General features: G+C 48.2%; 1 protein-coding gene across 1 annotated transcript in view; it reads right to left on the bottom strand.

Moving 5' to 3' along the window:
* The window catches only part of LOC119843039, a 338,482-nt gene that overhangs the window by 36,118 nt on the left and 283,938 nt on the right, over positions 1-18,426 (bottom strand). The window contains exons 4-6 of the mRNA XM_043497479.1: positions 16,160-16,273; positions 13,730-15,736; positions 13,409-13,422 (exon numbers count right to left, since the gene is read on the bottom strand). Coding sequence (XP_043353414.1) covers positions 13,409-13,422; positions 13,730-15,736; positions 16,160-16,273 — 2,135 coding nt within the window. The remainder of the gene's footprint in view (positions 1-13,408; positions 13,423-13,729; positions 15,737-16,159; positions 16,274-18,426) is intronic.

The raw sequence follows: 18,426 nt of genomic DNA, 5'->3' as shown, positions 1-18,426 counted from the left end.
AATGGGTAGAACTTGTGCAGGGGCCACAGTATGTTCAGAGGAGGATGGAACTGGTGAGGAAAAGTAAGAAGAGGGGCATTTGGGCAAAATCAGGAACACCGAGGGGGAGCTGGGGATCAGAACTGGGGAGATGCAGAGCCAGACAGTGTAAGAGGGGATAAAAGTTACCACAGAGGGAGTGATCCATGTGCGGGGGTTGCCAGAAGAGGGTGTGGATGGCAGAGGGGCTGGTGGTCCTTGCTGGAAGGTTCATCTCCGCATCCCCTATCCAGGGCTGCGCTGTTAAAGGCACAGAGCAGCCCAATGCACAGCTACAGCAGCTCTACTCTGTCTGAAATGATGTATTAAGCTGCCAGAGGAGACTTGATTCACTATCCAGCCCCTTTGGGCTTGTCTACACTGGAAATTGTTACCAGTTATAAGGGTGTAGTAATACCAGGAAACCCTCCATGTGGAAATGCCTATTCTGGTATAATAGTGGCTTTTTTTTCAGTTTAGTTAACCCCTTCCAAGCAACATCAGCTGAACCAAAAAAAGCCACTGCTATACCAGACTGGCAGTGTCCATATAGGGATTCATACTGGTATGACAATATCTGCTTAAACTCGCACCTTAGCTTACACCAGTATAACATGCCTCTGTAGATGAGCCAGTAGTGCTTTTTCACACACCACTACTTGTTGTAGAATTTACTTTCACCAAATATTCACAAATGACACTGTTCTGTCATATTATTTAGTTCCTCCCAAACTGAATTTTGTACTGTAATTTTTAGTAAGCAAAGAGATCTGTGAATTTGCTACCTAGACACACCTGACATTGATATCAGTGGCAATACTTGGATGTACTACTTGCCAGACATGCAATGCAAAGTCAACTCTGCCTCCCGGAGCTCGAAAAAGCCACTGGGAAACGTTCAGTAAGGACAGTGCTGTAATAAGTAGACAGGAGGAACATCTAAGAGAACATGCCATAACTGTGCAGTGCTCCACAGATCCGAATTCTGGTATTTATCTGCATGCGCTCCCACTGCTTTCACTGTGTAGCTATGGAGGGATTAGAACGGCTTGGCAAAGCTGTTTCTGTGATATGATGAGAGGAGGGACATCTGAACTTGAAGAAAGTTGTCTTCCTTTCAGCAGTGAGTTTTGCAGGTTGTGACCGCAGAAGTGCACAGCATGTGACTTTGGCGTGGGGATTGTCATGCGGTCTGGTGGCACATATGACTGATCTCCTGGGCTTAGTGAGGGGTAAGTGAAGGCCATGTCTCAGATGGAATCCTCAGGGCAGGGGTGAAGGGGAATTAACATTTAGCAAGTCTGGAGTGATTTAATTAGCATAGACTGGGGTGGATTGTTTAGAGGGGAAAGTGGATCATTGGGAGGTTTGAACTTATCCCTCCATCTGGCTTCCCCTCTTTGGGTGAAGGAATCAATGCAGCTGTTTTCCCTTCACACCCAGAAGTTTCGCCATTTGAAGGATGGGTGTGGGAGATGGGAATAAAATCTAAGGATTTTTAAAATAATTATTTAATAATAATATAAGGAAATTAAGACTATATTGAACAATCTGAGAAAAAAACTGGCAAATTCTGAATGAATTTTATATCAGTATGTGATAATTAGAGAGGGAAAGGTGTTAATCTGAGGGATTTTATATCAAGAGTCAATAAATAACTAGCAACTGCAGATTTATCCTAGAGGAAGGACGTTTTTATGGCACTTGGAAACACTCCTTACTCCTTCCCCCTGCCCGGCTCCCTCCATCTGGGATAAGGAATCAGCAACATTTGCTCTCCAGACCCAGCTGTTCCTGTCATTTAAAACGGGGGCAGGTGGGGACCAAATTCTGAGTGGATTTGATCTGACTCGATAATTAGAGAAAATATCAAAATTTGAGATAATTCAATCATTAAGAAGCAAAAGGGAAAATCCCAGAGGATTATGTACTCAGATTTGGTAATTAGAAAGGGAAAAGGGGAAAATCAGTGGAGATTTTATATCAATATTGAACAAATAACTAGAAAGTGCTGGTTCCCCCGGGGCAGCCATTGACCCCAGGCGATGCTGCGTTAACAGGGATGTGGGGAATCAGCACTTCCTAGTCATTTCTTGAATATTGATATAAAATCTCCGCTGACAGAGACACCTGCACAGCTGTTAAATTGCTTGCTAGGTTTGGGTCAGGGCTGTATCTCATTCTATGCTGTCACCAGGGGGCCCTGCTTATTGCTAAGGGAGAGGAGTTGGCTATTTTCTGCTCTGTGTCTTCTCAGGATACCAGGGGTTGAGCTTCCTGAGTTAGAGGTTGTTGCTGCTGCTGCTGCTTCCATTGTGATCTGGGAGCCCAGACCTGAGCAGCTCCTGCTGCCCCAGTGGAGTCCGTCGGGCCAGGGAGGGACCTTCATTAAACCCCCTTCTGTGCCCAGCCTGGGTGGTGCCTTTCTCCAGTAGCTGGAACCAGCATCATAGGGCGCCCCGGGGGCTTCTGAGCCAGGGATTCCAGGTAATTGTGAGGGAACTGGGGGAAAATGCTGGGGTTGGGCAGGAAAGTGACTCTTTGCACAGACAGCCTCTCCTCCTCCCATCTCTGCTCCACGTGTGTCTGCGAGGCCCAGAGCTGCTGCTCTCACTGACTCAGGAAGGTTCCAGCTCCCAGGAATGGGCCAGAGAGGGAGACAGGGAAAGAGACTGGAAGGGGCAGCAGGAGCCCTAAGGAGGGAGGGAGGGAAGTTCCCAGCTCCCAACCCTGTCCAGCTCCATTCCCAGCAGCATCCCTGGGCAGATTGACTTTCCTGTGATCAAGGTGAGGAGCAGAGAGAAGAAAATCCAGTTTCTGCCTTGTAGTGTTGCATACTTCTCTCATAATTTGCTATGGGTAGCAAATACTGACATATAGGGTTTTCCTGTCTTGTCACAATTTGCTACCAAAGCACCTGTCCCCATGCCCTGGTCCGGGGATGGCAAATTGTGATCGATGGGGATGGTCTCTCCTATCAGAATTTGCTACTGTTTTTGCCGTCCTGCCCCCCTCGCCCCCCCGCCTTCTGCTAGTCCTTGTGATGTCAATTTTGAATTAATTTTTTACTTAACTCTGCTTGCTGGAACTGGCAGTGGCCACAGGAAATGGTTCAGTTGCAGTGTTTCTGTGATAAGGAGATGTAAGGAGGGATTGTGCCATTGTTTGTGCTGTGTTGTTGTGCTCCAGAGATTTGAATTCCAGCACTTATCTGCATGCGGGCCGCAGGGACGTGCTGGCCGTTGCTTCCTGCAGCTTGCATTCGCCGGGAACGATGAACTGTGCAAATGTAAACAAATGTTTAGGCGGCCTGCCAGTGGATTACCCTGATGTGCCGCATGCGGACCATGGGCCTCAGGCTGCCCTCCACTGCTCCGCAGGGATGTCATGCAGGAGAATTTGGGAAAGTGACCTTGGTGGGTAAGGATTCCTCTCCCCTCTCTCCAGAGCTTCAAAGGGAGGAGATGGGTTGTATCTTCCTCTCTCTGTTTTAAACACCCACATACAGATATTTTGGGTGTCCTGCCCTTTGCAGGACTGGCTCCATGCCTGGAAAGAACTCTGGTCTCCGCAGGTGTACAAAGGGGTAAGAGGTTGCACACCTGTGCTGTGCCAGTCATAAAATCCCCCAGTGTGTGCAGATCCCTGAGCCTCCTGAAGGGGAAAGGGCAGGTCTCACAGAAACCATCTGACCTCTCCAAAGATCTCCAGGAACATTTTCATATCTGTTTGGTTTATGCACGGTACCTCAGACAGTTACAGCCAGCGCATTCACAAATGACTCTGTGTCAGAATAACTGTAAAACCTTCCTTTGCTTATTTGCTTTTCTCACAGCAGGCTTGCCAGTTTGGAGATCTGACGTGATATCCTGGCTGGAACTGGAGAAAGAGCCATTGGTCCCAGATCTCCAGAGCACCAGATCCTGAGAAACATCCACAGAGGTGAAGAGTTGGTTAAAGAGACACAGAAATACCCCAGCTGGGATTCCCACAAAGGCCCAGGATCTCTCCTAATTCTGCCTCATCTCAGCCAGGTCAGGATCGTCCCCAAGGAGTATCATATTCTCATGGCAGACATCATTCATGGCTTCCCACCCAACCTGGCAGTAGCTCCCTCCCACTCAAGATGGGATGTGGAGGCACAATTGGTCTCCCTCTTCTCTCTCTTCTGGGAAAGGATTTAACATAAGAACATAAGAGCGGTCATACTGGGTCAGACCAAAGTTCTTTTTTGAACCCTGTTATAGTCTTGGCCTTCACAACATCCTCTGGCAAAGAGTTCCATAGGATGAGTGTGTGTTGTCCATAGGATGAGTGTGTGAAGAAATACTTCCTTTCGTTTGTTTTAAACCTGCGGCCTATTAGTTTCATTTGGGGACCCCTGGTTCTTGTGTTATGAGAAGGAGTAAATAACACTTCCTTATTTACTTTCTCCGCACCCGTCATGATTTTATAGACCTCTGTCATATCCCCCCTTAGTCATCTCTTTTCCAAGCTGAAAAGCCCCAGTCTCATTAATCTCTCCTCCTATGGAAGCTGTTCCATACCCTTAATCGTTTTTCTTGCTCTTATCTGAACCTTTTCCAATTCCAATATATCTTTTTTCAGAGGGGGCGACCACATCTGCATGCAGTATTCAAGATGTGGGTGTACCCTGGATTTATAGAGGCAATATCATATTTGCTGTCTTATTATCTATCCCCTTCTTAACGATTCCCAGCATTCTGTTCACTTTTTTGATGGCTGCTGTGCATTGTGTGGACGTTTTCAGAGAACTATCCACAATGACTCCAAGATCTTTCTTGAGTGGTACCTACTACTTTAGATCCCTTTAGACTACTTTTGATTTTATATGTATAGATTTATGTGTATTTTTGGATTTTTCAGTCATCCCAACAGTTATATGGATTTGTTCCCCACTTTGCTTTTGCTCTTGCTCGTGCTCTTTCTGAGGTTCTCTTTCTCCCTGGCACAGAACTCCTGTCTGGATTCTCTCTCTGTCCCAGCAGGTGATGGGATGGTGAGTGCAAACGAGGAGGAGAATCCTCAGCTGGGAGGTCCTGAGCAAGTGCAACCACATGGGACATTATCAGAAAACTCCATACAGGGTAGAAGATGGCGGGAGCTGTCCCTATGCAGCAATGGGTCTGTGCCCTCCTGAAGCAAAATATGAATGTGCTTCCTTTGAGGATGGTTTGGGTTGGGACTGCTGGTGGGTTGATGGTTTGGGTTTCAGTGGGTGGTGGTTGGTGCAGGGCAGGGAATGCCGGGTGCTAGGAAGATGGGTCATTTCAGGATCTGCGGGGAGCAGGCAATGAGATTAGTGCAGAGACATTCCTGTGGGTTCCACACATGCTTTCTGATTAGGGACGTAAAAATGCCTTGATGCTGTTTGCGTCTCGGTCATCTCTGCAGTTCCTAAGGCCCCTCTGGGCAGGGAGCAGGAGATGTTATTCCGGGACGCAGCAAGGGGGCTCCGTAAGAGCCGTGGATCTGAAGTGACAGTACATTGCACAGTGCATTGGGCATCTCTGCTGATGCAGGCTGGTGCGGGGGGAGGGTTTGATATTGGGGGATTCATGGGGGAGATACCACAAAGAGGTGGGGCCTTGGCAGGCTTGCCCTGTTCCTGTGATGGCAACATATTGTAAGACTGAGATCAGGAGGGATAGGAACTGAGACCTCCTGGGTTCAGTTCCCAGCTCCAAGAGCTCTAGAGATGAGTCGGGGCTCCTGTGCCCAATAACCAATTTTACTATTGTCTCCTTCTATGACCTTGCCCGAGTCACTTCCCCTCCTTGCTTTGCATCCGTTCCTCCCAGGGGAGTTGGAGGGGTCACTAATCCCTGTGTTCAGCGGAGCAGGAGGACGAAGGTGCCAGGGGAGGGGGAAGTGTCATTATTGTTATAATTACTGTATTTTGTTATTTTCTGACACTCTCCCATCCCTTCCTAGCTCACTCTAGGTGTGTGGGAGAGGGAGGGTGCTGGGCTGAAGGAAGGGGTTTTAGCTTAGTTCTCTTGTGCCTATTTTCGGGGAAGGGCACAGCTCACATGACATACACTGGATTAGTCCTGAAATAACTGCCCTGGGGGGTGGATTTCCCCCTTTTTCTGGATGGTGCACAGTATGAGAGGGTCACATGTTCCTGGACATTCAAGTTTTGGAAGAAGTCTATCTTATTTTCTTTGTTGAAATTTTCACCTCAATAGTTTGTTTTTCCAAATAGATTCTTAATAAAATGTTGTGAATCATTCATATCTCCAGGAATCTCCTCTATTCTTGAGCTCTAGGGAGGGTAGGCAAAGTGCCTCAAACTGGGTCAGTTCCCCCTTATGCACTGCCCCGGAGCAGGAATTGCTCAGTCCCCATATCCAGCCCTTTTGCTGATGTCTCTGTTCATCTGGCTTTAAAAGGGGATCTGAGCACCTCCATATCTTTGCTCTTGCAGCTCTTTGTGACACTGGGCTTAATCTCTGTCTCTTCCGTCCCCCTCTCCTGAGGGCTTAATTGGTGCAGGGGATAAACAGCCTCAGAGGCAGAATCCAGGAGCCCTGCCTGGGTGTGAGCTGCACGGGTAGCTGGAACAACTGGCCCTGGGAGGCTGGAAACATGGACATTTCCAGATGAGGAGCAGCCTATCTCTCTCTCCCTGGCAGCATCTCCAGCATCTGTCCCCACTCTCTGCCCCATCCCCAGCTCAGTGAGGAATTCAGTGACTCCCAGGCAGAACTGTGACATTTCCCCATTGACACACAGAGCAGCTGCAGGGCTCTCAGACACATTGGCCAGACTCCATCCCAGGTGTTCACTTCCCATCTAGTGCCTGCTCCTAGTTCGTGTGACACTCTAGCTCCCTGTGCTGGTAACTGCATCACTACTCGGGAATAACCCCTGTTCCTCAACACTCTGCTGTCCTGTTCTTTGTCACGGACCCCAGCTCTGTTGCTCTGTAGATGGAACTATGGAGCACAGACAGCCGCTGCCCTGGACTTGTGCTAGATGGGAGTGAACAACTGCAGCCACCAGACAAAACCTCCCACCTGGTTTTTAACTATTTTAGATTAGCAGCCCAGAGGGCTCAGTGTGGGTGTCTGTAACCACCCCAGGTCATCCTCCAAAGCAGCTAGAAACAGACCAATCCTGCAGGGAAATGGCTCTGAGCACTGTAGATGAGCCAGGCTCCATGCTGGGAGAAGACAATGGGAGTTGGGAACAGCCGGGGGCAGAGGAATGACATAAAGCATCCAAAGGTTGGAATAACAGTCAGGTTGGGATGTGGGGAGAGTACAAAATTAACAAGGCTGGAGCTGGGGAGGGGAGAGCAATGTGCCATTCAGATGCTGAATGGGAAAGGAAACCTAGGCAGCAGGAGCTGCTTAGAGCAGTGGTTCTCAACCAATGCATTTGTACCCCTGGGGGTATGCAGGGGTGTTCCGGGGGTACATCAACTCCTCTAGATATTTGCCTAGTTTTACAACAGGCTACATAAAAAGGACTAGCAAAGTCAGTACAAACTAAAATTTCATACAATGATTTGTTTATACTGCCCTATAGACTATACACTGAAGTAAGTACAATATTTATATTCCAGTTGATTTATTTTATAATTATATGGTCAGCAATTTTTTAGTAATAGTGGCTGTAACACTTTTGTATTTTTAGGTCTGATTTTTGTAAGCGAGTTGTTTTTAAGTGAGATGTAACTTGGGAGTAGGCAAGATAAATCTGACCCCTGAAAGGGGGACAGTAGTCTGGAAAGGCTGAGAGCCACTGGATTAGAGAGACCACATGTGGGGAGAGAGAGGGAGTGACCTTGCAGTTTGCCCTGTAATAGGGCAGCAGTAAAGGCCAGAGCAGTTCTGGGGGCTGTATATGCAAGGGTGTCCCTCCAGCATGGAGCAAGGCAGTGTGAGTCACTCAATCTGGGGAGACCCTGTCTGGATGCCTGGACCTAGTGTGGAAGCCCAGAGCCCTGAGTTACAGAGACCCAGGTATTCCTGTCTCATGGCTCTATTTCCCTTGGGATTTCTTCTATTAATTAGACCACGATAAATGGATTGTGCCCTGTTAACTCAAGGAGGGAGGACTGTGTCTCTGGAGAGGGGGTGTTATTGGGGAATGTGGGACTGTAGGGAATTGTGAATGTCCCAGGAGGGCCCCCAAATTAAAAGGCCCCAGGGATTCTGACCAAAGCCCAGAATGACAGCAGAGGGAACGTTTCTCTGGGACTCTGTCTCTGGTTCATTCACTCTGGAGGTTTCAGGGAGGAGAGAAGGGTTGTGCCTGGATTCCTGCTGCACCACATTTCGGGTAGGGATCTTGTTAGCATGCGGCTGAGGTTGTACAGCTTCAGGCCTGGTTGGAGTTTTGGCTGGACAGCCGAGTGCCTTGTCCTCAGCCAACCAGACTTTGGAGGGGTGGAACTAAGGACAGCAGCCCACCTTTGGGGACATGAGGGAGACTCCAGGGTCCCTGGCCAAAATAGGAAGGCCTGGGAGAGGGCAACCTATAAGTGGGGACAGGACAGTCTGAGGTTGGGGGAGCTGCAGCCCTGTAGGCTGGGGAATCTCCGGTTGGGTGTGTTCTTTGCAGGACCCACAGGGATTTGGCCCAGTTGTACCCAAAGGTTATCTAGTGTTCCCCCACTGTAATGGGGGAGTCATGCAATGCCCAGGCATTGGTTGATTCAGCTTAGTTTTACTTTAATGCATTCCCTGTATTAGCTAGGTTGAGGGCAAAGGTCACAGAATGAACTCAACCCCAGCATGTGGAGGGTCACTCTGGGAGGAAACCCTGAGTGTTAGGCACCTGCATGAGGGCTCAGAGAGTCAGGCACTGATAGCACTTGTGTAACCCACTAGCCAGTGTGTGGGACATGTCTCCCCCACCCCTATGCTCAGAGGAAATGCGGCTGTCATAGCCCAGCTACTGAGCCACGCTGAAGACACTCATGCACCCAGCTAGGGAAGTCACAGGTGTTAGCCAGGCTGTGCTGTGAGACTCTCCTGCTGACGCTGTGACCTGTGCCAGCTCCGAGAGATGCCCCCTTTTGGATTCTCTCCATAACACCCTCTGGGGTTCTGGCCCAATGACCCCAATGGCACAACCACTGATTTACACCAGTGAGGCACCTGTCCCACTATTGTGGAATTCTCATGTGTCAAGTGGCTCCGTGAACTGAAGGAATAACTGAGGTGGGCTTTGGTCTGGAGAGGGGTCTCTAGAGGGAATCTCTCCTCCTGCCTGGGGAGGGCACTCTCTGCCCCTGGTATGGTGGCTGGTGAGGCAGTGGCTCTCCCTGTCCCCAGAGTCAAATCCAGAGGGATCTCTGTCCCAACTGGAATGTCTGATGAGGGAGGGGTGCACCCCATGCCCGGGGGTCTCTCTACCATCTGGGGAGGCTCTGGTGCCTGGTGTGAGTAGAGGTGTTCCCAAAGGTTCTTGTTGCTGCACTCACTGGTAGGGCCTGGCAGGGTGTCTGGATGTGGGGGGAGCCCTGGGGACCCTGGCAGGGTGTCTCCCTGGATGGCTATGCAGGTGCAGGGTGAGCACTGGGGACCCTCATAGGGCGTCTCCCTGGGGTGGCAGGGAGCAGTTGAGTGACATTTGCCATAAAGATACCACGTCAGCTGGGCACAATCCTAACCTGGGTGAGATGAGGCAGAACCGAGGGAGCTTGAAGGGCCTTTAAAAAAATCCCAGCTGTTTATACCAATGAGAGATGGTTTCTGTGGGACTGTTTAACCAATTCCTCACCTGTGTGGATGTTTCTCAGGTCCTGCCTTTCCTCAGAGCCCTGGAGGTCCAGGACCCACAGCTCTTCCTCCCATTCTCAGCTGGGAAATTATGTTCAGTTTGGGAATTGGAAAACTGGTTGTGAGAAAACAGGTCAGATGAGGGTTTTACAGTTATCCTGAGATAGAGCTGTTGCCAGATGGGTGGGTGGGTGGGTCCTTGTATAAACAAAACAAATGGGAAAATTTTCCTGCAGACTCTTTGGGGAGCTCAGGTAATTCCTGATGTGACATTGGCAAACCAGGTGCCACTTTGTGCCAAGATCCCTATGCCTCACTTACATGCTGAAAAACAACCAGAACCAGTCTGGTTCACCTGTGTGTTAATATTGGTCAAATAGGTAGTAGAGTTATAAAAACGTGCTCAGTGTTTAGACTTTTTTGAATGCTTGTAAGTGCTGTGTACTTTAATCTCACTTATAACATCTGCATCCCATATTGTAAAGTAATAGTTGAGCATTTGCATTGTGAGCCTCTGTAATTGTGTAAACCACCAGACAAGAGAGAAACATTAACTAGCGTGATGTACTAGTATCCAACAAGGGTTATGTCCAGCCCGACAAAGCAAGCCCATTGACACCAGAAAAACCAGGAGACATGATGCATCCGACAAACTGGAGACATGATGCATCCAACAAAGTGGATATTCACTCATGAAAGCTTATGCTCCAATACATCTGTTAGTCTATAAAGTGCCACGGGACTCTTTGCCGTTTTTACAGATCCAGACTAACATGGCTACCTTTCTGATACATGATGCAAGTGAATTCCTCCCAACAGTTGAACTTATAACTCAAAGCAGAAGTGGGGAGGGAATAAAAAGCCTTAACAAGGAGGAATTGTATCTTTATGCTGCTTGGATTCTGAGGGGCAAGGATTACTGAGCATAAACTAAAGATACCCTGTAAAGATACTGTTTCCCTCCAGCTCAGATGATGGCCCAGGGCTGCAAACACCCGCACTGAAATGTCTGGGCTGACAATTTCAGACAGCAACAAACACGTGGGGGTGTTTTGTCTGGTGGCTGCAATTGGTCACTCCCTTCCAGGGTCCAGGGCAGGGGTTGTGATCAGAGCCCTAATGTTGGGGTTTAATGGCCCAGGTACAGCACAGAGCAATGGAGCAAGGGCCTGGGACCGAGAACGGGACAGCAGAGTTTCGGGGAGAGGGGGTTTATCCCCCTAGACAGAGATGCAGTTACCACAGTAGGGAGACAGTGCCACAGAAACCACCAGGAAACTGGAAGCGGGATCCAGGAACCCAGTGGGAAGTGAATGGCTGGGATGGAGTCTGGGCAGGATGAGGGCTCTTCAACAGCTCTGAGCCCAAGACGAAATGTCTCGATTCTGCCTGTGAGGCACTGGATTCCTCAATGAGCTGGATATGGAGCAGAGAGAGAGGACAGACATTGGAGATGCTGCTTGGCAGAAGGAGATGGGCTGTTCCCCATGGGAAGTGTCCATGTATCATGCCTCTCCATGTGTCCATGTATCATAGTGCTCCAGCTCTGAGCTACCAATTAATTCTCAGGCTACAGGAAGGAAAGACCCAGAGAGTGAGCCCAGAGGCACTTAGAGCTGCAAGAGCAAACACATGGAGGCACCTTTTAAAGCAGGATGGACAGACACGCCAGTGAAAGGGGCTGGATAGGGGGAGTGAGAGATTCCTGTTGAGGGGGAGTTCATAGGAACATAAGAACGGCCATACTGGGTTAGACCAATGGTCCATCTAGCCCAGTATCCTGTCTACTGACAATGGCCAATGCCAGGTGCTTCAGAGGGAATAAACAGAACAGGGCAATTTTCAAACGATCCATCCCATCGTCCAACCCCACAGCTTCTGGCAGTGAGATGCTTAGGGACATCCAGAGCATGGGGTTCCATCCATGAACGTCTTGACTAATAGCCATTGATGGACCTAGCCTCCACGAGCTTATCTAATTCTTTTTTGAAGTTATACTTTTGTCCTTCCCAACATCCCCCGGCAATGAGTTCCACAGGCTTATTGTGTGTTGTGTGAAGAAACACTTCCTTTTGTTAGTTTTTACCTGCTGCCTATTAACTTCATTGGCTGACACCTGGCTCTTGTGCGATATGAAGGGATAAATAACACTTCCTGATTCACTTTCTCCGCACCAGTCATGATGTTACAGACTCTATCATATCCCCCACTCGGTTGTCTCTCTTTTCCAACCTGAACAGCCCCAGTCTCCTCAACATTCTGGTAGCTTGTTTGACGGCTGCTGCACACTGAGCGGATGATTTCAGAGACCTATCCACCACGACTCCAAGATCTCTTTCTTGAGCGGTAACAGCTCATTTAGACCCCACCATTTAATATGTATAGTTGGGATTATGTTTTCCAGTGTGCATTACTTTGAATTTATCAACATTGAATTCACGAGGGGCAATTTACCCAATGTGGGGCACTTTGCCCTGCACCCGTACACCTTAAGAACAGAGGAAATGTCTGAGATTCCCTGAGAGACAATGGATTTGCAATAAACATTTTATTAGGAATTTATTTGGAAAAAACAGAAACCAACCAAAGTAAAAACTTCAGTGAGAAATAAAGATGAATCTGAAATCTGATTTTCCAGAAAGAAGAGACCCTCCCGTCCCCCACCATCCCCAAACAAGGAGAAAAATTCCTCACGGGGCAGTTATTTCAGGAAAAATCCCATGTGTGATGTCAACTGAGCCCCTCCCTGAAAACAGGGATGAGGAAATCCTGCTGAAACCCTTCCTGTTGGCTCAGTCACTCACTCCCCGGACACAGAGAGCCAGGAAGGGGCAGGTGAGTATCAGCACCTCTGACCTCCTGAGTCACACAAGAATTAGTGACACCTCACGACTCCCTGTGGAGGGGAGCAACTATTACCCACAGCAGAGACAGGAGAAGAGGAGGCTGCACAGAGAGGAGGGGGAGTGACTGGCACAAGATCACACCAGGAGACACTAGCACGCAGTGTTATTGAACCCAGGGGTCCTGACTCCCCGTCTCTCCACCACCGCACTCCTCCCACTTCTAACTGTGGGTATGCCACAGAAGATGCTCTGGTATTGGTATAATTCACCCAATCAGCACCTCAAAGGGCATGTGATTTGTGGAGGCAGCTGGAGTTGCCCTGAGAGCCATTAATATGAGTGGAAACTGGGTGGCCTGATAGTATCCATTGGCAACTACCACCTTCCGGAGCAGTTGTTTGATGGCGAGATTTGACACACTCCCCTCTCAGAACTGGGAACTGAACCCAGAGTCCCAGTCTCCACTGCTTTAACTCACTAGCCCTTACTCCCACACAAGAGCTCAGAATAGGACCCAGGAGTCCTTAGTCCCAACTCCCCCTGCTGTCACTATTACACCATACTGTCCTCCCAGGAACAGTGCAACCCCAAATGACAATATCTGTCTGGGCAATCTCCACCATGAATTCCCGTCTCAGTCTCCCCTCCCATCCCACGGCTGCAGAGATGTTCAATACACTGAGCATTGCTCTGAAATCCTGTTGCTTCAGCTTAGCAGGACCATCTGCCTTATAACCACAGCCCCACGGGGCCCTTCGCTACTTCCCTATAGAACGTCCCTCTCACCCTGTCCTGAGGAGCTGAGACACAAACGGCAACAGGGCATTTTTATTTCACCCCTACATTGGAAAGTGTGTGTGGAACCCACAGAAACATCTTGCAACTAATTTCATCGTCTGCTCTGCCCAGACCCAGAAACAACACAGCTCCCACTATCCAGCATTCCGGCCTTGTCTGGGCCCCATCAACCATTCTCCATTAAAACCCCAACCTTGCACCTACCTGCTGCCCCTGCCCAGACCCTTCTCAAATGAAGCACATTTACACTTTGCTTCAAGAGGACACAAACCGATTGCCCAACAGAGAGAACTCCCAACACCTTCTAACTTGTGTGCAGTTTCTGGTGGGATATTAGCGATACCTTCGCCTTGTAGCTTTTCCCACAGACAGAACATGTATATGGTTTATTTCCAGTGTGCATTCTGTGATGGACAATAAGGGCTGAGCTCTGGGTAAAGTTCTTTCCGCACTCAGAGCAGTTAAAGGGTTTATGTCCCATGTGAATTCTCTGATGCCTAATAAGGTGCGATCTCTGACAGAAACTTTTCCCACATTCGGAGCAGTTAAAGGGTTTCTCTCCCGTGTGGATTCTCTGATGTGAAATTAGTTCTGAGCTCCGCTTGAAGCTTTTTCCACACTCAGGGCAGTTATGGGATTTCTCTCCCACATGAATTTTCTGATGTGAAATAAGGTCTGAGCTGCGCTTGCAGCTTTTCCCACACTCAGGGCAGTTATGGGGTCTCACTGCCTTGTGAATTTTCTGATGTACGGTGACGTTTGATCTCTGGCTGAAGCTCTTTCCACAGACAGAGCATTTATAAGGTCTCTCTCCTGTGTGAATTCTCTGATGCCTAATAAGGTGCGATCTCTGACAGAAACTTTTCCCACAATTGGAGCAGTTAAAGGGTTTCTCTCCCGTGTGGATTCTCTGATGCAAAATTAGTTCTGAGCTGCGCTTGCAGCTTTTCCCGCAGTCAGGGCAGTTATAGGGTCTCGCTGTTGTGTGGATTTTCTGATGTATGGTGAGGTTTGATCTCTGGCTGAAGCTCTTTCCACAGACAGAGCATTTATAAGGTCTCTCACCTGTGTGAATTCGTCTGTGTGAAATAAGGTCCGAGCTCTGTTTGAAGCTTTTCCCGCAGTTGGCACATTTATAGGGTGCCTCTCCCGTGTGACTTCTCTGGTGTGAAATCAGGTTTGAGCTCAGAGCAAAGCTTTTCCCACAGAAAGAACATTTATAGGGTGCCTCTCCTGTGTGGAGTCTCCGATGTTTACTGAGGTCTGAGCTCTGCCTGAAGCTTTTTCCGCAGTCGGGGCACTTATAGGGTCTCTCTCCTGTGTGGATTCTCCGATGTGAAATCAGATACGAGAAATTAGAAAAATGTTTCCCACACTCCAGGCAGTTATAGGGTCTCTCTCCTGTGTGGACTCTCTGGTGTTTAAGAAGGTTTGAACTCTGGCTGAAGCTTTTCCCACAGTCGGGGCATTTATAGGGTCTCTCTGCCACATGGATTCTCTGATGTACACTAAGGTCTGATCTCTGCTTGAAGCTTTTCCCACACTCAGGACAGCTATAGGGTGCCTCTCCCGTGTGGATTCTCTGGTGGACAATAAGGTACGCTTTCTGACTGAAGGTTTTCCCGCAGTCGAGGCATGTATAAGGTCTCTCTCCTGTGTGGATTCTCTGGTGTGAAATCAGGGATGAGAAATAAGCAAAATATTTCCCGCACTCAAGACAGTTGTGGGGTTTCTCTCCCGTATGGATTGTGTGATGTGAAATAAGGACTGAGCTCTGCTTGAAGCTCTTCCCACAGTCAGGGCATTTATATGGTCTCTCTCCCGTGTGAATTCTCTGGTGTAAAACAAGGTCTGAACTGTGCTTGAAATTTTTCTCACAGTCGAGGCATTTATAGGGTCTCTCTCCTGTATGGATTCGTTGATGTACAATAAGGTTTGATATCTGATTGAAGCACTTCCCACAGCTGGGGCAGTTATAGGGTTTTTCGCCGGTGTGGACTCTTTGATGTCTAACAAGGTTGGATTTCCGGTTGAAACTTCTCCCACACTCAGCACAGTCATATGGTTCCTCTTTACTGAAGACTCTTGGCTGGATTGTGGTTTCCTTAAGGTCCTTCAGACCTCCCACTTGGTAAGTGTATTTACCCAGTTTCATCCCTGGGTTGTTTCCTTGCTGTCTCTCACAGGCTTCTCTCAGCTCAGGACTCTGGGAAACTTCCTCTTCCGTTTTTCCAGATAGATTTCCATGTTGTTCCATTTGCTCAGGAACTTCCTGCTGAGGATTCTCCTCCTCGCTCTCACGCACCATCCTATCACCTGCTGGGACAGAGAGATAATCGAGACAGGAGTCATTCCCTGTGCCTGAGGGGAAAGGGAACCTCAAAAAAATGAATGGGATGGCAGGAAATAAACCAAAAGATCTGCTGGGGAGATGCAAAAATCAGGAGCCAAATCCCTCCCACCCCCGAACCCTTCCCCAGAAAGGAGAGAGGAGGGGACCCATTCTGCCTCCACATCCCAAGCGAACACACAGTGGTGCAGGAGTTACTTCTAAGTATCAGTCAGGATGGGTGGGGAGCCCTGAGTTGCATCTGACATGAGGATACGACACCAGCTAGTCACAATCCTAACCTGGGTGAACTGAAGCAGAAGTGGGGGAGCCCACGGGCCCTTTGTGGGAATCCCAGCTGATTATGCCAATGACGGGTGGTTTCTGTGTCCATTTAATCACTTCCTCACCTGTGCGGATGTTTCTCAGGATGTCCCTTTCCTCAAAGCTCGGGAGGTCTGACACCCACGGCTCTTCCCCTCGTTCCAGCTGGGATATTATGTTGGGTTTGGCAACTGGAAATCCTGCTCCAGGGAAAAAAAGCAGGTGAGACCAGGATTTTACAATTATTCTGAGACACAGCTGTTTCCAGACATGCTGGATGAGTGGGTGCCCTTGTATTCTTCACGAAGTTTAAGGGCAGAAGAGACCAATAGATCATCTAGTCTGACCTCCTGTGTATCAGAGGCCTTTCATTTTCACCCAGGTACCCCCTATATTAAGCCCAGAGACTTTTGTTGAAAAAGATTTCAGTCCCAGGAGAGTAAACTGTGTGGCACAGGGAGAGAACAGGACAGACCAAGATGCTACTAATGTCTGAGGCTCCTGCAATGGCAGGGAATTGATTTGGTAAGAGATGTTCAGATGATCCCAGCAGGTGAGCCAGGCCTAATGCTGCAGACTCAGGAAAGCTAACCCCCTCCCCCGCCAAGGTTCCAGCCAATCGGAGCTGCAGGAAAATTCATTCCTAACCTCAAATCAGGTGATCAGTTTGACCCTGAGCATGTGAGTAAGACACAGCAGCCAGGAATCTAGAAAGAGGGTTCTCTGTTCCACCTCGAAGTACTGGTCCACCCCATCTGGTGTCCTGTCTTCAACTGTGGCCAATCTCTTATGCTTCAGAGGAAGAAAACATACAAACAAAGACCCCATCCTAGAACAGAACTAGCCATTTGTACATTGGGGAAAAATATTCTTTCCTGACCGCTGTAAATGACCAACTGAAGCCACAAAAAATGATTATAATCATTATTCAATGACTAAACAGAAAAAACACTTAATAAATTCAGTGACACCCAAACTTCCAAAAACCCAGGAAATACGGAATTAAAGTATTTCAAACAGAAACGTTTGAAAAACCAGGAAATTGTACTGGCATGGCAGGGCCACTATAGTTAAGGTTGCATCATGACTTCTGTTAAAAGTTTGACTTTTCTAAGTCCTCTAAAATCAACATCCTTTGTCAGACTCCTTTGAAATTTGGTGTGTGTCAGGAGGGTGTTGGGTGCAGTTAGTGACCCAAACTTTGGGGTCATTTGAGCTAGAGGTGCCAAAAATATAAGGCCTGAGAAAAATAGCCATTTTAAAAAAGAGTTTCTATATATATATATTTTTTTTTTGCATAGGGCTAGAGATCAAACCATTGAAGTGATGCAGGGCAGAATGATCTCAATCTGTTGAGTTTTACCCAAAATAGTGCATGGCACCCCCTCAGTCTTTGCGGGATGCAGACTGAGAATGAGATTTAAGAAAATGTACATTTTTTACAGTATGCATGCACCAATACAGAAAAAGAGTTAACGGGTTTCCATTTCTGCCATTTTATAGGCTTTAAAGCTCAACTCCTGTAAGTGCTCTAAAAACTGAAGGGTTACTCAGATCACTTTGCATTTTGTGTGCCTCCTTGGAATGTTGGGTAGTGATAGTGACCCAAATTTGGGGTCTTTTGAGGGGTTCTCGAGTTACAAGTCCCTCAAAAATGTCCTTCTGCCGCCTTGTACTGTTGAACTGAGACTTGCTGAGACTGATGGCTGTGAACTCACCTTTCAATTAGCATAATTAAGGATAAGTTAATCACAAGTCCCCATCTAAGACAAAAGGAGTTTTGGACTGAGTGGCCAGATTACAATTTGTGAATCATGGGTCACAATTTCATTTTGGGGGGAATGTAATCAAAATCTTTGTGGGGAGGGGGAAACAGACATGTGAATGCATCCTGGAAGGCGAGAGATACCAGGGGGCAGAGGAGTGGGGGAATAAGGGAAGAGGGGTATAAATGGGGTGGATGATTGGGGAGGGAAGAGAGGTTGGGGGCTCAGGTGAGGGAGGCATGGAGATTGTGGGGAGTGGAGGAGTCGGACACTGAGTTCCACTACAACCATCTTCCCTGCCCCTGCCCAGGCCACAAAACATCCCCCAGAAACTGGATTAAAGCAAATTTTTTAAAGAGAGAACTAATTTCAAGCTAAAGACTCAAAGCGATGATGAGTCCCCTACCACCTTAGTAAGATGGTTCCAATGTTTAATTATCCTCACTGCTGGGAAATTGCATCTTATTTCAAGGAAGAATTTGTGTAACTTCAGCTTCCAGCCACAGCTTCAAGTTATTCCTTCCTGAGCAAAGCTTAAAAGCCCCCCTCCCCCTTCATTACCAAATCTGTTTTCCATGTGTAAGTAC

Source organism: Dermochelys coriacea, chromosome 14 (genome assembly GCF_009764565.3).
Source record: "Dermochelys coriacea isolate rDerCor1 chromosome 14, rDerCor1.pri.v4, whole genome shotgun sequence".
NCBI lineage: Eukaryota > Metazoa > Chordata > Testudines > Dermochelyidae > Dermochelys > Dermochelys coriacea.
This window is presented reverse-complemented; position numbering and strand designations above follow the sequence as displayed.